Below are 18,970 nucleotides of genomic sequence, written 5' to 3' on the forward strand. Positions count from 1 at the left end.
TATTAACTTTTAAACTAATAAATTCAGTCCAAGCCTTTGCAACATGACAGATGTCAGTAATTTTCTTTATGTTCTTGAATTTCTGTGGATGTAGATCCTTTAATCTACTGTATGTTGTCAGCCTGATTCCATTTAAGTGATTTAAGGATTTCCAAGTCCAGACATCATCAGGCCAGGGAGTGTGGGGTGTGGTCGTAAAATAATTTTATATTTACCCAGGTTTTAGTTGTTTGATATTAGAATTTGTTTTATGCTGTTAAATATATCAAGTGTAAATTAAATAAAAGGAAAAACAGAATAACTTTAAAGGGGCAAATTCATTTGCATATTTAAAGATAACTAATTTGTCCCAGAGGCTGAGCAAAACAGGAAGTAATAGAAGTGTAAAGAGCAGTAAAAGCATAATTTTCTATTTGTTGAAAAAATAAAGGGTTTATTAAGCCATAGAAAGTTAAGTATCCAATATAATACTTTTTAACTTCTTAGCAATATCTTCTAAACCTCAGAATTTTCTCTAAAATTGTTGAAAAAAGGTTTTAGCAGGGGAAACTACTCTATTGTTCAAAGCTACAGAAAGACAAAAATGTGATCAGGAAGTGAATTTAATAGTTCCGCCTTTTTTCAGAACCTGAACTACCCACCAAAACAGGTAGGAAAACCTGTTTTGGCTTCTGCAGCTAACAGAATGTGTGCTAACTGTGCGCAAAGTGAGACAATAAAAAAAACCTGCAGTGTCTGGCATTCAACTCGTTTGCTGAGAAAAAGAACAGGTAGAGACAGGTTCCAAGTGGATAAATCACTTTTATTAAAAAAAAGAGAAAATTAAAACGCAGCTCATTTTACACAATGAAGCATATGTACAGAATACAAAACGGAAGTCAATTGTTGCTCTTAATGATACAGCACTACGGGGGAATAATTGGACTGATTTCTCAAAAAGGCACCAGGACGGGTTGTGACGAGCTGAGTAAGTCAAAACTCCGTCACTGAACATTTTGGTGGAGAATAAGCGTGGAGAACATAAAGTTCAGATCAAGAGGTTGAAGAGCAAATTTCACATTCGACTTCACAAATGATTCTTATGCGCCATCTGTAAAAAAAAGACAATTAATTCTAGCTTTTACCAATAACAGCTTTCAAGATATGTTTCAAAGTTTTATCCAGCTTCCATGGGAGCATTTTGTATCTCAAATAGTTTAATAATTTGGGCTTCAGCAGCAGTAATTCCTTCAAGTGTAATCTATAAAAACCGTCTCATCAAGTTTACATGTAATTTCATAAGTCAAAGAAAGTATATCTGCATAATTTACAGCAATATACAAAGATATTTAAACAAATACTGTACACTCTACAGTAAAGCACTTGTACTATGACAACAACACACAAAAAAAACTTTTAAAAATAAGTTATCAATCAGACTGAAAAAGACTTGGGGCAAAAATAGTTAGAATAATTTAAATACCAGCTCGTTGTGGTTGGTAGTTTTTGGAAAGCAGAGTAAAAAAAATATTAGGTTTGGTCGAAAAAAATTAGAAACGGAATATATGATGTGACAAAAAAAAAAAAAATCAACATTAAGCTGTACATCTAAAAAGCAAGTTAAAATGAATACATAAAGGCAGAAAAACAGTAATGCTTTCCCAAACAATCAATAAACACATAAATATTAACATTTTCTAACAAATTAGAAGTAAATAAGATTATAAAACTAAAATACAAGTGATGGTAATTTATCTGAAAAAGATTTTAAATTTCAAGTTATATAGCTGAAAGTAATCAAGAGTTTTAGTGGAGAATAGATGGTTTTTTGTTTTTTTTTTTACAAAGAAGTAAATTACATTACAAATTACATTTTAGTGGTAAAACTTGACATGAACCCTGGCTTATTTTGGACGTACATCACAGTTCATTGGATTTCTGATGAAAATGCCCAACCCCCAAAATCCCATCAACCTCGTCGGGTCTGTACAAATGTGTGAACAAAAAACAAAACAAAAGGCAGATAAATTGGTATGTTAGCAAAATCCTAACATCAATTGAATAATTTTAAAATCCATACAGCAGGATGACATGAAAGTACAACCACACAGATTTATGTGTTTTTGTACATTTTAGAGTCACTGAAGTTGAAATTAAAGGCCACAAAATTGAATGGTAACATGTTAATATTGTGATCAAATAAATTAAAAAACTATTGAATGATGTCATATGTAGACATGGGCTGGCTGTTGATAAAAAGGTTTTAAAAATTTGCAGTTTGAAAAGTGCAAACATTTTCTGTTATGCTCGTTCTACTTTAGATATGATCGTATGGGTGGTTACCCAGGGCGCCTATAGAAAAGGGGCATGGGCACACAAGCACCAGACAAAAAAAAATAAAATGAAACGAGAAATGTTTTATTTCTTCTATGTATGCGCAGAGATGTTTGGAGAGGTTTTCACATGCCCCAGGATTTAGATGGTTATGTTTTTAGAGCAGTATGTGACTGTAGACAGTGACAGACTGAAGAATTTGGAAATAGGCCTGTCACAATGAGCAATAAATCAATTAATTGTATGATAAATTAAAACAAGCTCAATGTTTAATCATTTCTCTCTATCAAAAACTGGATGACAAAATTCTTCAGTCTGGTGTTTTGGTCTCAACTACTTTTTGAAGGACAATTTTGTTAAAGAGATTTCCTAATTTTATTTGTCATTTCTGTTGTTTTGTTTCCTTAGAATTTAAGGTGTATTAATCTTTGAGAATGCGTTCTTCCATTGTCATAACAATACTTGAAAATAGTGACAAAACAACAATATTGTCATTTATCGCTATAACTTCTGGGACAACATATCGTCCAGCAAAATTTGTTATTGTGACAGACCTAGTTGGAAATGCTTTTTTATCGCAATGAATACTAAATGAAATATTGTGATAATAAATCCTAAATTGAAATATACTGTTAAATTTAGTATAGGTTTGTTCTACAGCTTTACTTCTTCTGTTATACCAACATAAGATAGTAATAATGCTATAGATACCATCAGTTCAAGTAATATTCATTAATTCGTGTTTTACATTCTTGATTTAAATTTTGGAGTTGATAGCAAGAAACCATGGTATTTTAACTCGGCTCATGCCTAGTTATACCATATAAATATTGTAGTCTGCAGCAGTTTTCAGGGAGTTTTAGGATGCAGTGGGGTTATATTGTTCCCAGTTAGGACTTCAGCTGCACAATATTGAACATAAACATCAGCACTGACCAGATGCTACTGACCTACCAGTAAAAACTGACACTGTAAACCTCACAGCCTCTCACACACAACGAGTAAACACACAGGTAACTTCCTCTACTGCACTACATTTATAAGAGAGGGATTACTGTCCTTTGCCACTTTGTTGCTGGACTCACTGAATGATCTTATGATGGTGAACTTAATGGCTCAAATGGTCATTGACTGGGATTTACCCTGGGACTCACTAGTGGCTCAATAGGTGCACCTCAGGACATTAACAACACACAAAAAATAAAAACAAAAAGTAACATTTTTCCGATTTGCAGCTTCACGTAACGGAATAAAAGACAACCTGACCCCGTGTAGGTCAGGTCCATTGAAAGCATGTGATTCAGGCAGGTAAATGCTTGCTGTGGGCTAAGGCTAAATACAACCGGGTTAAAACTCAGACGAGCTGGAAATCAACTTCGTCACAGCATCTAGTTGTCAAGTAGTTGATCAGCCTCCAAGTCAGAGGTAAGACGTGTGTTGCGTTTTTCTTGCCTCTTCCCTCCCTTTAAACCCGGAGTAACGTTCTGAGTAGGCATGGGCCGGTTGCCAGTTTCAATGTATACCGTGATATAAAAAGTCAGTTTTAAAACCACGAAAATTTTGCGTCATACTGTGCCTGCAGTATAAGCATTTATTTTTGTGTTGTCTGGTCAGCGACCGGTGGGTCAAATCACACCGGTCATCTGCTGCTGCATAGTTACTAGCTCTGCAAGTTTACGCAGCTTCCAAAGACAAATAAAGTTGACTATGACTACAGAAATTACGGTGATAGACTAATTTGAAATTGCAGTTAAATTCACATCTGCCCTAATTGGTTGTTTTTTTTGTTTTTTTTAGAAAAAGCAGAGCCTCTGGCAGCAACAGGTCATGTCAAAGAGTGAAGATCAGCCCACAATTCAGCAAACATTTAAGAAGGAAATCGCGTATGCATTCACGTCAAAGCATGATAAAGAAAATGCAAAATAACACATTTTCGAGCCTCTTTGCTCTGTAATACTGTGATTCCGCAAAACCCAAGGCCATCATACAGTCATAATTTCATACCGGCCCATGCCTAGTTCCGACCCGCCTGCACTGTAAATGATCAGGAATGGGTGCAGGTGCTCAGAAACGAGTCCCGGGTCTCCGTCAGACCGCATCAGGGGCTGCTGCCGGCCTCCATGTCGCTCTCATCAGGACCGCCCTTGTAAATCGGGCTTTTGTTCTGCAGCGCCGGCTCGTATTTGCCTGAGGGCGACTTGTTGTTAGCTTCACTGCTGTTTTTAATACCGTAAATGAAGTAGATGGCAAAGCCTGGAGGAAAAAGGGCAGATAAAAAAAATAACATGAGCAAACAGCCCCAGTTTGATGGAACAGAAGGGAAGACATATTTGTAAACGTTTAAACGCACCGATAATCATCCAGACAGAGAAGCGGCACCATGTACTAATGTCCAGCTGCATCATGAGGTAGATGTTGACAAAAACGCTGAACAGGGGCAACCATGGAAGCAGCGGGACCTTGAGAAAACAGAGATTACATTTAGGAACTGCTCAGTGCAACACTACAAGTGCCAAAACACACAAAAAAACAGATATCTGACCTTGAAGGTCAGAGCCTCTTTGCTCTGTGGCTGCCTCCATATGATGATAACGCAGACGACACAGAGCAGAGCCAATATGATACAGGGCACTATAACGGCTGCATGTCCGACGAGCAGCTGGTCCAAACCGTTTGCCAGGATGATGCACAGAATGGTGATGAGAACAGCTGTGAAAACAGGAGAAAGAAAACAAACTCAGATCCTGCTGGACATGACTCTAACAAGTAGACTGAGCACTTACAAATAACAGCTGTGGTAACGTAGACTATCATCCCAGAGGTCTTAGTTGGGATTTTTCCACTTGGACAGAAGAGCAGCTTGGCAGTGAATGTCTCCTGGAGGGGTCTGTCTTCCATCTCCATGCCATACTCGTCCCCGCTGTCCCCGCCGCTCACAGCCACCTTCTCACCTTCCACCAGCTCCACCAGCTTCTCCGTCTGACTGGACGAATTCAGATTGCCTGGCTGATACCTGTTGAGTGAGGGCAGAGAGGCTGTTTTAAACTGAAACATGAAGGAAAAATGTCTTCTGTTCTGTTGCGAATATCACACCTTTCACCAAGATACACATAACCCTGTCATGATAACAAATTTTTCTGGGCAATAAATTGTCCCAGAAGTTACTGCAATAGACAATAATATTGCTGTTTTGAGACCATTTTCAAGTAATAAATGTATAATGCAGTCATGAACCTGTCTGCAGAACAATTACAAATTTCTATCAGAAAACTCTTCCCTTTGCTTGCTTTGTGTTTTAATGGGTATTTAGTCCAAGACTCACTGCTATCTGTCGTATAAGTATCTATTATTAAAGATAAAGCTGTCAAAATAAATAAGGAAAATTATCGGCCTGTGTGCTAGCCAAGGTCCTGCACCGTTAGCCCCAGTAAGTTAGAACATTTTCTCCTTACTTCAGATAACCAGTTTGGTTTTAAATCAAACCATGGCACAGGTATGTGTATATTCAATTTGAAAGATTTTAGATTTGTATAATAGGAATAACTCTACAATTTTCATGTGTTTAATTGATGCTTTAAAGCCCTATGATGAGATGGACACTGAGATGGACTAGTGCAAGTCTATTATTTGTTGGTGCCTCTACCTTTTACGCTGCATTATGTAACCTTATGTACAGATTTGTGTGGAGATTACATGTTTCTATACATCGTCATCTTGATGCTAATGGATATCGCACAAAGTTCAGTCAGGTTTAGTCATTTTGTAAATCTGTGATTAATACCTATGATTGCCATCGTCCTAAGACTATTTATTTGACTTAAATTTTTAATATATGAACCTATTTGCATCTTTAATAAAGTTGATGATGATAAAAGTACTTACCTGAGAATTAAGACACAAATAGCCACTAATGAGTATGCCAGCAGCGTTCCTATGGACATGAGGTCAACCAGGGCCGCCAGATCAAACAGGAATGCCATCAGCGCTGCGAGGAGGAAACCAGATTTTAGAAAAACTCATTCTGTGGACGCAAACGTTTACAGCCACTTCAAAACCCATCGGAACTGCTGCGTTTTTTCCTGTCACCTTCAGGAAGCTTTATCGATTCTGAACTGACATCCTGACAGACATGCTGACACAAGACAGAGAAGAGCTGGAAGCCTAATTAAAAGCCCTGCTGACTCACTGTGATGGGAGAATGACACACAGCTGAATCCTACCAACAGATATGTTACCTGCAATGATTCCAGAAACTATGGTAGCCAAGATGGGGGTCTTTGTGCGAGCATTTATCCTGGACAGAACCCGGAACAGCAGCCCGTCCTCGGCCATGGCGTAAATAACCCGAGGCATGGGGAACATGGAGCCCAGTAAGCTGAGAAGAAATCAAAAGTGAGGCTTCAAATAGCTGCTTATAGCGAGTCACCGGTGTTAGGGTTTCCCTTCCTCACCTGGTGGACAACGCGCAGAGAGAACCCACGGCCACGATGTATCTGGCTGGCGCCCAGCCAACATAGCTGAAGGCCTCGGGCAGAGGGCTGTCAGTGTTCAGCTGGTAATACGGCATCATCATGGTCAGGGCTGCTGACACGCCAAAGTAGGCAAAAAAACAGATGAACAGCGAGGCCACGATGCCGATGGGGATGGACCGCATGGGGTTCTTGGCTTCTTCGCCTGGAGGAAGAAAACAATGGAAAAAGGATGAGCTGCAAGTTAAATTTCACTGAAAAACAAATAAATAAATTAAAACCAGCTTGCACTGAGTTGCAAAAATACACCTTAAGCACATTTCATCACAACTACAAACCAGAACATACCGACAAGGTGTTTTTATGTAACTGACAAACACAAAGTAGTGCATTATAATTAGCTAATACAAAAATAATACATCTGCAAAACTCTAAAGAGTGTGTGTACATCTGTACCCCTCTTTACACCGATACCCCAAAATCATCTCAACTGATTCAGCCAACATGCAAACCATTATGTACTGTGGAAAGCTAATTGTATGCACCATGAATCTGAAAAGTGTGGCATGCATTACAGCTGCAAATGTTTGGAGATATTTATTTACCAGCTGTGCACATCCAAAAAAAAAAAGTCTTGTTTGCACATTCTGCTTTGCAAACCAGCTGGAACTTAGTCAGATTTGACTTTTTCCTTCTACTAAACTTTCCAACAATATCCTTGGATGATGAAATGCCGTTTTTAATACTTATACAACAGCTGAGCTTCACTTTTTAAACTGAATCAAAGTATTCATGTATGCGCAGATGTCACTGTTAATATGAACACATTTCCTACTGAATATGATCGGCAGACATTTTCTATCAGTCTAGAGTCAGTGGTCATATAGGCAGTCATGTTACACTATTTGCACCTTGGAAATAGAAAACATACTCACTTGTTGTAGCAATACAGTCAAAGCCCACAAAGGCATAGAAGCAGGTGGCAGCGCCAGATAAGATTCCACCGAGGCCAAACGGGGCAAAACCACCTTCACCAAACTTTTCCATCAGTCTGGGGAAAAACAGAAAAAGCAACTTTTAGAACTCAAAAGCAAAAGAGAACTTATGTTGGCAATAGAGACCAATACTCACTCCTTTTGGGTGACATTAGTGCCGTTCCTGTAGTTAATGTAGTCGTCTTTCTCGAGGCTCCAGTTGTTAACGTCTCCCTTGACGAAGCCGGATATGATGACGAAGCCCAGGACCACCAGATTGATTCCTGTGAAGATTTTGTTCACCAGCGCCGACTCACTCACGCCGAAGGCCAAGAGACCTGAGGAGAGCAGACGCCGCAGGAAGCGAGGGAAAGAAATTCATATTCAAGATCAGTAACTGCATGTCCTGTTGCGTGGGCAGATATGTTCCGACAAACCATCACTCGGCAACAGCAATCCTCTCATTAGTCCTAACACTGCTGCTGGCGTGTGACATTAGCTGAGAGATTGGTGTGACAACTGTTCTGGCCGACTAATAAGATCTCTTTAGCTGCACAAACAGGAGTTTGTTTTTCCCTCCCCTTCTACTAAAACTTTTAAGCGCTCAGCAAACTCACCGGTTAGCAGCAGGACCAGGATTAGGGCAAATAGATCCGGATACTCCGCTAGCACTTTTCCAGGTACTTTCATTTCCATGGATGCTTTAAAGAAGCCGGATATTTTTTGTTCGACCAGGTTGTCAAAGGTCGAGCTCCAAGCCCTGGCCACACTGGCCGTACCTAAAAGAAAACAGAAGAAAAATCAAAAATCTGATTATTGCACTGCCAAAACCTTATTTTTATTGGTCTTGTGTAATACTAAAATGTTTTTTATCCAAAGTATAAGTTTACAAGCCATAGTCATTAAATTAAACATAAAAAATTGAAATTCATTACTGTTTGTAATTAGGCCTGTCATGATAAATTTTGCTGGACAATAAATTGTTCCAGAGGTTATTGCGGTAAACAATAACATTGTTGTTTTAAGACAATTTTCAAGTAATACAATGTTAATGGAATAATGATGCAAGAACACATGCTCAAAGATTAATAAACTTTATGCTCTAATGAACATTTAACACTGGAACTGGAAGACATTCTAAATATCCAAAATAAATAAACAAAACAACAAACAAAATTGTCCTAAAAAAAGGCTAGTTGAGACCAAAGCAACAGAGCATGAAAAAAGGAAATCCTTCGTTTTGTTTTAATTCATACTGCGATTAATTGATCTATTGTGACAGACCTATGTATAACCAATCTATTCTATCCTATTTCATGAGTTTCACATTTTGAATTGGGAAGAGAAAATAGATATTAGATGACATTCAAATTAACTGGAATGAGATTGTTCAACACTTTATCCACCTAAACTGGAACTCACCAATGACATAAGAGAGGATGAGGTTCCACCCTGTTATGAAGGCCCATATTTCTCCCACTGTCACGTAGCTGTAGAGGTATGCGGAGCCCGTTTTGGGGACACGGGCGCCAAACTCGGCGTAGCACAGGCCAGCCATCATGGAGGACAGGGCGGCGATGAGGAAACACAAGACAATGGCCGGTCCCGCCTTCTCTCTAGCGACCTCGCCTGCGAGGACGTAGACGCCAGCGCCCAGCGTGGAGCCCACCCCCAAGGCGATGAGGTCCAGGGTGGATAAGCAGCGGGCGAACTGTGTCTCTTCACTGGAGAAGTCTAGCGCACGGCGGCGCAGCAGGGTTTTGCCAAAGTTGGACAGCATCCTGGCCATGATGGCTGTGATTATGCGTGGGTGCAGGAAAAGGTTATGCTTTTTAAATGATGCTAGCGTAGGTGGGAGAGTGTGTGCGTATGTGAGATGGGCACCACTTATACAGAACACCCGTTCTTCGGTTAGGATGAAGACAGCAGGAAAGTTTGGGACAAACGAGGTAAACAACAAGTACTTGAATACTACTGGTCCTCTGATGTTTGTTTACTTAGGCAGGAGTTACTGGTGTACACAAAGCAGGATGTGGCAGGTGTGTTGTCGACGCAGCAGATTAGGATCTGTGAAGAAACACAACAAGGAAAAAACTTAAACAGGGCTCTCATTCAGTACCTGCCAAAGCTTACACTTCTTACAGCTCAGAGCTCGTAATTAAACAGAGATTACAGCATTGTTCCCGTTTCTACGAAAGAAAAATCAGGCCAGACTTAAAATCTAAAAAACAATAACAGAATGTGTGAATACTGGAAAGGATTTTCCTTATAGGACATAAAACATCTCCACGTGTCTTTTTTTTATAATTCAGGTATTTATTAAATAAAGCTCTTTTTTAATACTTTATTCACTATGAGATAAACTCTCAGTATTTTGCAGAAATATTCACATCTCTAAAAAGCTTGCAGAAACAAGGCAGAGGATGGTGCTAAGACAAAAAATGTTTAACAAGAAAAACCAACATTGAACACACTACTTCTACTGGGAAACACTGTGGTGGCAGCATCATGCTGTTGGGAAAACCCCCCCAAAGATGATCAGAGTAGTTTAGACCAAAAATATTAAGTGAAAGACCAACCCAGCCCAAAAAACTATTGAGGTTTTATGTCCAGACATTAACTGTCAGTCGAAGATGACTGAGCTATGATGTCCAGAAGAATGAGAAAAAATAAAAATGTATCTGGTAGAGTCTCCAAAAAACATTGTAGGTGAATATGTAACTAAATTGTTTTGAATTAATATAAATGAAACATTTTATGAAATATTCATTTTATGAATAAATATAAAAACTACATTTTTTATTTAATACCGAAGCTGAAATTCAGTATTTTTTTTAAATTAGTTATGAACATCCCTCTTATGGGCCAGCAGTTCTTCAGTAAAAAGGTAAAAAAAAAAAATCTACCTCCTGACATGAGAACCAGGTTACACAACTTCCAGGAATTCAAACCAGTTTAGCGTATGATCATGGGATCTTGGTGGGGCACACGGTGAGCTCGTGAAGACAAAAGGAGATCGAATACTATCCTGCCAGGCCTAATTCTTCATTTCTTTTTCTTTTTTTTTTGCTTTAACAAATAAACCTGCCATGTGACACACCTTAGTACAAACAAAGGAACACCTTGCACAAGCCCTCACCACTTCCTTGCAGCGAGAAAGTGCAGACTACTGCTGGTTCAGTGTTGTTCTAAAAGCTTGGGAAAGGCTGTGAGGAGACGATGGGGTCGAATCAAACTAACATCAACAAGAGAGAGGTGGGGAGGACAGCATGAGCCAGTAATGTGATAAGGTGAACCTGCTGCACTGGGAAAACACTGATGGAGTTCAACACACTCAGAAAGTGAACCTGATCTACAGAAAGGTTTAAATTAACCCAAAACCAGCTTTAGAGGACGTAAGCACCTGCTGAGTCAGATCAGCAAATAATAAATGTTAATAATTAGAGGAGTTTCTGTAAACAGATGTTCAGTGAATAACAGTCCAAGGACATTTAGAGGAGTCAACTCGAGTGAGGAGGCTCATCATTTTTTCTCAGAGCTGACCCACCTATCAGGTGGAGAAGGAAAAACACACAAAAGAATTTAGGACTGACGTAAATCCCAAAGGTAAACCACCTGGGGAAATAAAAGCGGGTTACTAAAGTACAAAGAGGCCTTTTCGTACGAAGGAATGCTCGACTGACGCTTACGGTATTACAAAGAAACTGGTTCCACCACATTTACACTCTGATGTTACATATTATATCCAAGTCAGGTTGCATAAGGTGTGTTTAACTTTCCGACCAGTCAGTCCATTAATTCGGGTTTGGGTAAAACAACATTGCCTGTGCAGAACCTGCTCAGATTAACAGATAAAAGTTAACTTAAGAACTTGTGGAAATTCAGAGCAGAGATTTGCACGTTATAAACTGAGCGTGTGAATGACAGGAAGCTCAGTGCATTGTGTTATTCTACTGTCTGAGATCACACAAAAGCATGCATGTGCCGTGATAATGATGTGATTAATGTGCAAAAATCATCTTCAAATTTACAGCAACCCTCTTGCTGACACATGTAACTCCTGCTTGTAATATCAAGGACAGTGAAGGTTTATCTGTTCTGCAAGTGTAACATTATTCAGACAGTATGAAGAAGCTAAATAATCAAGAAAAATGTAACTCCTAACAGCTTCATGTGACAGTGTCGTTATCAAAACAACAGACCTTTGTTCTGTTAATCGAGCACGTCTGAGATTAGAGTGGCAATTTGAAGAACTAAAAGCTGACATTTCAATTATTTAAAAGATAACCACACATTCTAACTGATCCAAAGCTTTATCACAAGATAAAAAATACACACTTAGTTTACTGTTCTCTAACAAACTGGCCATTGTACTTTGCACAATATTTCACATTTCACTTCTTTCACCTGTCATGAAAACTTGAATGCAAAACACTACGTCACATGATGGGGAAATGTTCAAGGGGTCTGAATTCTGTTAAAGCCCTGTTCTTCATGGACTCTGAGAAAGTATAAAAAGCAATGCTGTGGCCGTTTAAGCTGTGACACCTGATTCCTTGACATATCGGGCCAGTCGGTCACTTCACTGCTCAGCAGGTGAAGAGGAGAAGCGAAACCCTACCCTGGCAGCACGGACCGGACCGTCTCAGTGTCACAGCGTCTACAAAAGAAGAACTTTTTGCCTCAAGAAGGATCTGTTCTCTGACCAGTTTGGCTTAATGTCACATGTCATGCAAAATAAAAATTTTGGTTTAAACGTTTTAAAAGACAAGAATCTAATTCTGGCTCCTTTCAGCGAACAGGATATAAACTCACAGTGCTTCAGTACAGACAATATTCTATTAATACCACAAAAGCAACACGACCAATTAATCAAAGCATGTCCCGTTCTACCGGATCAAAAGAATGTCTTGGTTTGTACATCTTAGCAATGGAAGAAATAAAAGACAAACACAGTGAAACAATGAAATCCAAATAACAGCGCACCCGGAGCGCTGCCACAATAAACACTCGGCCCTCTGAAGACGATGGGAAACGGGTGCTGGGTGGAAATGCTCCAGCCTCCTGCTTGGTGTGACATTCCAGCAGCATTTTTCCACTCACACACCAGGAACTGAGATCTGAGGGGCGTCTCCGTTGTGCTAATAAACACCCATTAACAAAGTGCCATGGCCGGCTGGATGTGACCCTCTCAGGGGTTCACCCAGCACCTCACAGAGTTGTCTGAGTGCAACCAGGAGAGTACTTTTTCTTTTTTAGAATGCCACATATCTGGAGGGTTTATGATGGCCTCATTTAAACGAGCCATCGCTGCGGCTTCGCTCACGTCAGCGCGTCGCTAATCTTTTCCTTGTGGTTTTCACGAGGGTTACAAACTCCACAAGCCCACACATTCATACACACTCTTAAAAAGACCATCCGAGACAAAATTTCACAGAAATGTAAATATTCAATGAGATCATGGGAGTCTCTGTTCATAACAGCAGGGTTCTTGTCACACTTTGCCCCTTAAAGAAAGGCTCGTTGTGCCGGTGGGACTGCTAACCCACCGTTTCGAGCCAACTGTGTTCTGGTTATAACAGGCTTCGGGGATAATGGTTGTGTTGCTTGAGCTTCACTGCAGCTGCTGCCACGTACTGCACAGTAAGAGGATTATTTTGGAAGGTAACAAACATGCTAACCTCATTATAAGTTGTTTCTGGGCCATGTTCTAACTTGAACAACACATGGGTTTGTTTTGACTGTAGTCACTAGTGTTGCTGCTGTGGTGGTTACAGAACCGGGCCGGAAGAAAGAGGCGTCACAAATCTGTTCCATCATCCATCCATTTTCTAACACCCTTGTCCTTATTGGGGTCGGGAGGTGCTGCTGTCTATCTCCAGCTATCGTTCCGAGTGAGAGGCGGGGTCACCCTGGACAGGTCGCCAGTCTGTCGCAGGGCCAAATCTGTTCCACAATGGCAAAAAAACAAACAACTAAATTTATATTGTAACATGATGCAAACATTGCATCATACGGAGCTCACTTAAAAAAAATCAATAGAAAAAACTGCACAGGTACATTTGACTGTGCGACTCACATTTAGTGTATCTGACTGAGTAATTATTGTTCAAATTACTACAACACATCCAGAGAGTGACTCAGGCCAAAAAATATTTTGTCTAAGCAGCACAAACCAGTCTGATTAGCCACATTTCTTTGACTTAGTTTTTTAACAAGCTTGCTTTGTTCTAAGACATTAAAGAAAAAAAAACCTACTGGATGTGGCTTTATTCTACATCCCTCAAAATACTTTTCTTTTTTAACTTTTTGGAAATATTTTTGGTTGTGAGAAAACTCCTGTTTGTTTTAGCAATAGTGGGAATATAAAGTGGATCAATATTCGTTGGATCATGTTATAGATTTAGTTTGTAATTTTTTGAAGAAGAAATAAAAAAAAAAGAAAAACTCTGAAACTGTGGTAACTTCACTCAAACTAATGGGAACCTGTGTTATTCGGAGGACCAAATGGAACAAGACAAAGATTACACTGCAAGAGTAAACACTGACCACATATAACATTAAAACCTCTTTATTATTCCAAAAATGATGCTGCAGTATTCTTCAGCAATCCTGCAATATTATCTGAATTTATGTGGAGCCCCATTGAGTGAAAAATATATGTTGTATTAATGAAAATCTACACAAAAGCCCCCAACAAAGCCCGTTCTAGGACCTTTGTTCACGTATCTGTGGAAAAGGCCGACCGCTGAGACTGAACTGACCGACCTCTCAGTTCACCTGGCAGGACACAGCAACCCGTGCCAAAAGCTGCTCTCCCCAGTCAAATGGAATGTGACAAACGGACAACCTGCTTGCTTTCCCATGACCAACACCAGCTCTTACTTGCTTTAACAGGACCTGGGAGTGGCAGCATTAAGCTCACGTAGAGCTAAAGAGGATAAAGCAGTTTGGCCGTTTGGCACTTAGTGGCCACATCTTGAATGTCAAGGTGTGACCGCTAAGCTGCAGCACGGCATGAAAAGATAGGTCGAGACAATCTTAGAATAAATTGAACTTTAAAGGTCTTAAACTCGTGAGGCGCAACTCACCAGAAAAAAAAAAAATGGTACTAATTATTGTACCAGTAGGAATGCAGATCAAAACCTTTAAAAAGTTATAAAACCGAGTAAAACTTATATCACGTGGTTTCTTCAGGTGAAAGTCTTCTTAATGAGAAGTGTTAACTTATGCTATTTAAAGTAACTTCCTGCCCTCATCTCCTCCCTGTTGCTGTTAACAAATACATATATCTGTTTACAAACATTTATATTTTCTGATACGGGCAATCTGGCTCTCTGCCCAGAGCAGCATGCTCTGTGGGTGGGGAATGCCACATGGCTAAGAAAAAATAAAGTAGTTTTCTTTCAGCTGTATAACCTACTTTTCCAGGTTAAATGTGTTACTTTTGTCCATTTTACTATTCTAGTTAATAGTCTTAAGTAATAATCAAGGTTATTTATTACCATCAAAACATCATCAAATCATAAAATCATCATGGATGATTTTAGATTAAATGGATTATTTAAAAACAATTTAAGATTTTTGAAATCTCTCATTTTACTTGTGAAAACACAAAAATGAACACTTACAGTGGAGTTTGAATTGTTGCTTTTTTGTTAGAATTAGATTATGTTAAATGCATTTTTCATTTTTGTGTTCACAATGAAACTGATGTGTTACACCTAAATAATCTACTGTATCATAGTAGATCAAGGTGTGGCAAATATCTTACTGTTTAAATCTCGTCACAAATATTTAATAGAAAAATATTTAATAAAACCACAGTAATGTGACTGTGAGGGCTTTAAAAATAGCAATCATAAACATCAAATGTGTTAAATAGTAAAAGCACCATTAATTCTTGTTTTTGTATCTTTATTAGAAACTGCTAAACTTTGAATAGGTCAATAAAAATACGTGGCATTTCAACATAGGCGCAGTACTTGAGTAGTAGGCTTGCAGTTTTACGGTATGTCCACACCTTTACCACCTCGCATCACCTGACCTTCAAGCTCAGCGGGTTTAACACGGAGCAAAGCATTTTACTACAGGTTGCTTTAGTCGGCTGATGCAACACAGACATGGGTACACCCTGGAACACGGGCGGCTTGGCGGCGGCTACCGAGGAAAGACAGCTCGCTTTGATGACACTCACGAATCTTTGTGGTTTATGCACCAGAGAAACTCCCAAATAAAATAGCAATTAAATGTCTTTACTTACAAACAGCGCCAAACATATTGAGTGATGTACAGCTGTTAGCATGTGAAGCATCAGCTAGCTACGTGGCTTCCAATAGCTCATCTTCTTGTGTTGATATTGTTGCATTCAGGTATAAGCGACACTCAGCGATTGTCGGCTTTTGGGTTCATAAATACAACGCAGCAAAGGACCAAGCAGCGGTTTAACAGCTACGTTTCCTTGTATCTTATTTGCCCGTTTTGGTGAGAAAATCTGGACATTAAAAGCAACCGTTCCAACAACACTTTTTTGAGTTCATCGATGCACGTGTTGGAATCTTCCGTGCTTGTAGGGGTCTTTGAAAGCAGCATTTCAGGCATCAACACGCCTCGATAAAAAGCGAAACATCAACCTCACGATGTTTTAACCGCGTAAAGCAAAACAATGAATGAAAACAGTGTGTGATAAAACTACGGGTGTCAGGTGTATTCTTTAAAAAGAGAGGATTGTTTAAACAGTTTTTTCCACAATGGTAACACCCTATTAAGTTTCCCTTTTCTGCTCTGTTCTCATTGGTTTTCCATTACACGCTGGACTATACATCAGCTGATTCCCCGCTCAAATGACAAATTAAGCCGATTTACTTAATGTTAACTACAGCGAATTAACTCATTATGACTGTAACGTTTGGCAAATTACAAGTCTTTTTCAAACGCTCACACATAAATCGTGTAATAAAGGCGAAGGACTTTATGTTCTTTAGCGCCAATACAACACATGAGGAGGATTGCATCAGTCTTACTACGAGATAAATAAACGTTACTACTGAATGGAAAAAAGCGCGTCATTGAACACCGCTTAGATTTTTAAATATATGTATATACATGTGTGTGTGTTTTGAAAAGAAAAATCGCTATATTTGTACCTTTTGCTGTCTTCTGGAGTGCAATAGTGGAAAGATAGAGACGGAAGAGAAGCAGCGAAGTCTGTGGTTTCTGATGAAATATACCGCCTGGTTGAGCGATTTCATTAGTCGTCAAAAGAGGGCGGGACATATAAACAAACTGACGCAAGACGAAGGCGGAGCTTTTTCACCATGAATGGAGCACAACATAATCTCATTACCAAGAAATATTACAACATTCAATACAGAGAAGAGCTCAATGAACGGAGAAGAACGTAAAGTTTGTATTTCATAGGATCTCCACGCAGAATAACAATGAACCTGCTTAACTTGTGATTTGCTGAGCAGCAGAAACCACTAGTCTTTATACGGAAATATGGAAAATATTCGTCATCCTCTCGTTACAAGCTCTGATTTGTTCCACAGATTCAGAATAAAAGTGCAATGCATTACTAAACATTTATTTCATGTTTCCATGTAGAATTTCTCAGTCACTTGACTGTGGTTGTGATGTCAGATGTTATTCTTAACATTTGGTATCTCGCAACTTGATCACTGGCAATCACAAAATCCCACCCTAATATGGTCATATCATATCATATTCAATTCACTTCATTTAAAAATATCCTATTAATCGCAAAGGGAAAATGCGTTTTCTTGTAACTCATACAGTTTTTTTTAAGGAGTTGTAGATCCTGATGGTGGGCAGGAAGGATATCCTGTAGCTTCTGGTATTACAGTGAATCTGAAGAAGCCTCTGACTGAGTTTTTTTTTTATAACAGTCTCATGAAGAAGACGCTTAAGACCGCCTCTAATTTTATAGGTTTTATTAAGAATCCTTCTTTGCATAATGATCAGATGTTCCAGAGTTGTCCCCAAAACCGCCATGTTGTGAAGAAGTTCTGCAAACTTTGAAGACTTTTGGATTTATTAAGCTCTGTCTAATGAATCTTCCTGAAGAAAACAAAACTTGTCATAATTATATGGGTCAGTTGTCTTTGTAAAAGCAAACTTTTTTGTTGTTTTTAGGGTTTTACAGCAAATAAGCATGTGCAAAAGAGTTAAAACTGAGGTGGATGTTGTCAAGAAAACCCAAGATCATCCCACTTCTCCATGCTGGAGATTTTAGTTAAACAGTATCAATAAATAAAGTTACCTCTAAAATGAATCACACGAGTGACATTTAGACCCAACAGTAGACTTACATTTCAATAAAATCAATCTGGTTGTGTTTGTTTTTGTCTCCTGCAAACTTTGCTTTAATTCTACTTCTCTTTTCTATCTAACCATAAAAAATTATAGACAGGCAGAGAGAGTCATGAAACAGGAGGAGCAGGTTTCCTGGAAAAAAAATACAAAGTAAGTTTCCGGCCTGGAGGTTTAGAAAAATAGATGATACTATTCCTTATTTCAAAGCATACAAGTTTTAATGAATAAATTCTAAATATTTTGAGTAATTGAATAAGACCCAAAGTAAAATACTTATATTAATATTGGTTTACTTGTGAGAATACTTACACTTACACTTGTGTTTTACAAGTAAAACAAGTAACCGTAACTTTGGTATCAAATAATTACAATAATAGATTATTCTTGGTTTCCTTTCAGAAGGCCATTTGTAATAACTCACAGTAAGATTATAATAAGAGTAACTAATAAGTTATGGTTATCACAAAATTATAAATGAATGCTAAATCAGAGAAGCTAAAGAAGTTGTATATGTGATTTTGACACTGAACTTGAATTGTTGTAAAAGGTGTAACTGCAATTAGAGATCACTGATGTTGTGTTGGTGGTAGATGGTAGGCGGAAGGATAGGGGAGAAGGGGGAACTAACAGGTCAATGCCTTACTCGAAAACAGATTGTCGAACAATTTAAACTTTCCAAAGAAAAGGTTGTGCAGGCAACTGATGAAGGAGGACCGTTGAGCAACCCTGAGTCAACAACTCCTGGCAACCAGTGGGTGCTGGTCCATCGTTTGCTGGGGCGCCACCCTCTCTGATGTAGTAATGTGATCTGACTTGAAACTGCTCCCACATACTTAGTGTTTATTTTTTCAAGTTTTCATAGAAGACTTCAATAGTCTT

General features: G+C 38.9%; 1 protein-coding gene across 2 annotated transcripts; it reads right to left on the reverse strand.

Moving 5' to 3' along the window:
- Positions 1-781: 781 nt before the first annotated feature.
- slc7a3a (solute carrier family 7 member 3a) lies at positions 782-16,996 on the reverse strand. Of its 2 annotated transcripts, none has more exons than XM_044140219.1 (12): positions 16,903-16,996; positions 9,179-9,823; positions 8,374-8,535; positions 7,914-8,094; positions 7,718-7,833; positions 6,765-6,987; positions 6,549-6,688; positions 6,196-6,298; positions 5,097-5,326; positions 4,856-5,022; positions 4,664-4,772; positions 782-4,566 (listed from the first exon to the last, which is right to left on the reverse strand). In XM_044140219.1, the coding sequence occupies exons 2-12, from the start codon at positions 9,543-9,545 to the stop codon at positions 4,412-4,414; spliced, it is 1,953 nt and encodes a 650-aa protein (XP_043996154.1). In that variant the 5' UTR covers positions 9,546-9,823; positions 16,903-16,996; the 3' UTR covers positions 782-4,411. The 2 variants fall into 2 exon arrangements, with proteins under 2 accessions (XP_043996154.1, XP_043996155.1); XM_044140220.1 differs by lacking the exon at positions 16,903-16,996 and adding an exon at positions 16,020-16,142.
- Between the last annotated feature and the right edge of the window lie 1,974 nt (positions 16,997-18,970).

This window comes from Gambusia affinis, linkage group LG15 (assembly GCF_019740435.1).
Source record: "Gambusia affinis linkage group LG15, SWU_Gaff_1.0, whole genome shotgun sequence".
NCBI classification, from domain to species: domain Eukaryota; kingdom Metazoa; phylum Chordata; class Actinopteri; order Cyprinodontiformes; family Poeciliidae; genus Gambusia; species Gambusia affinis.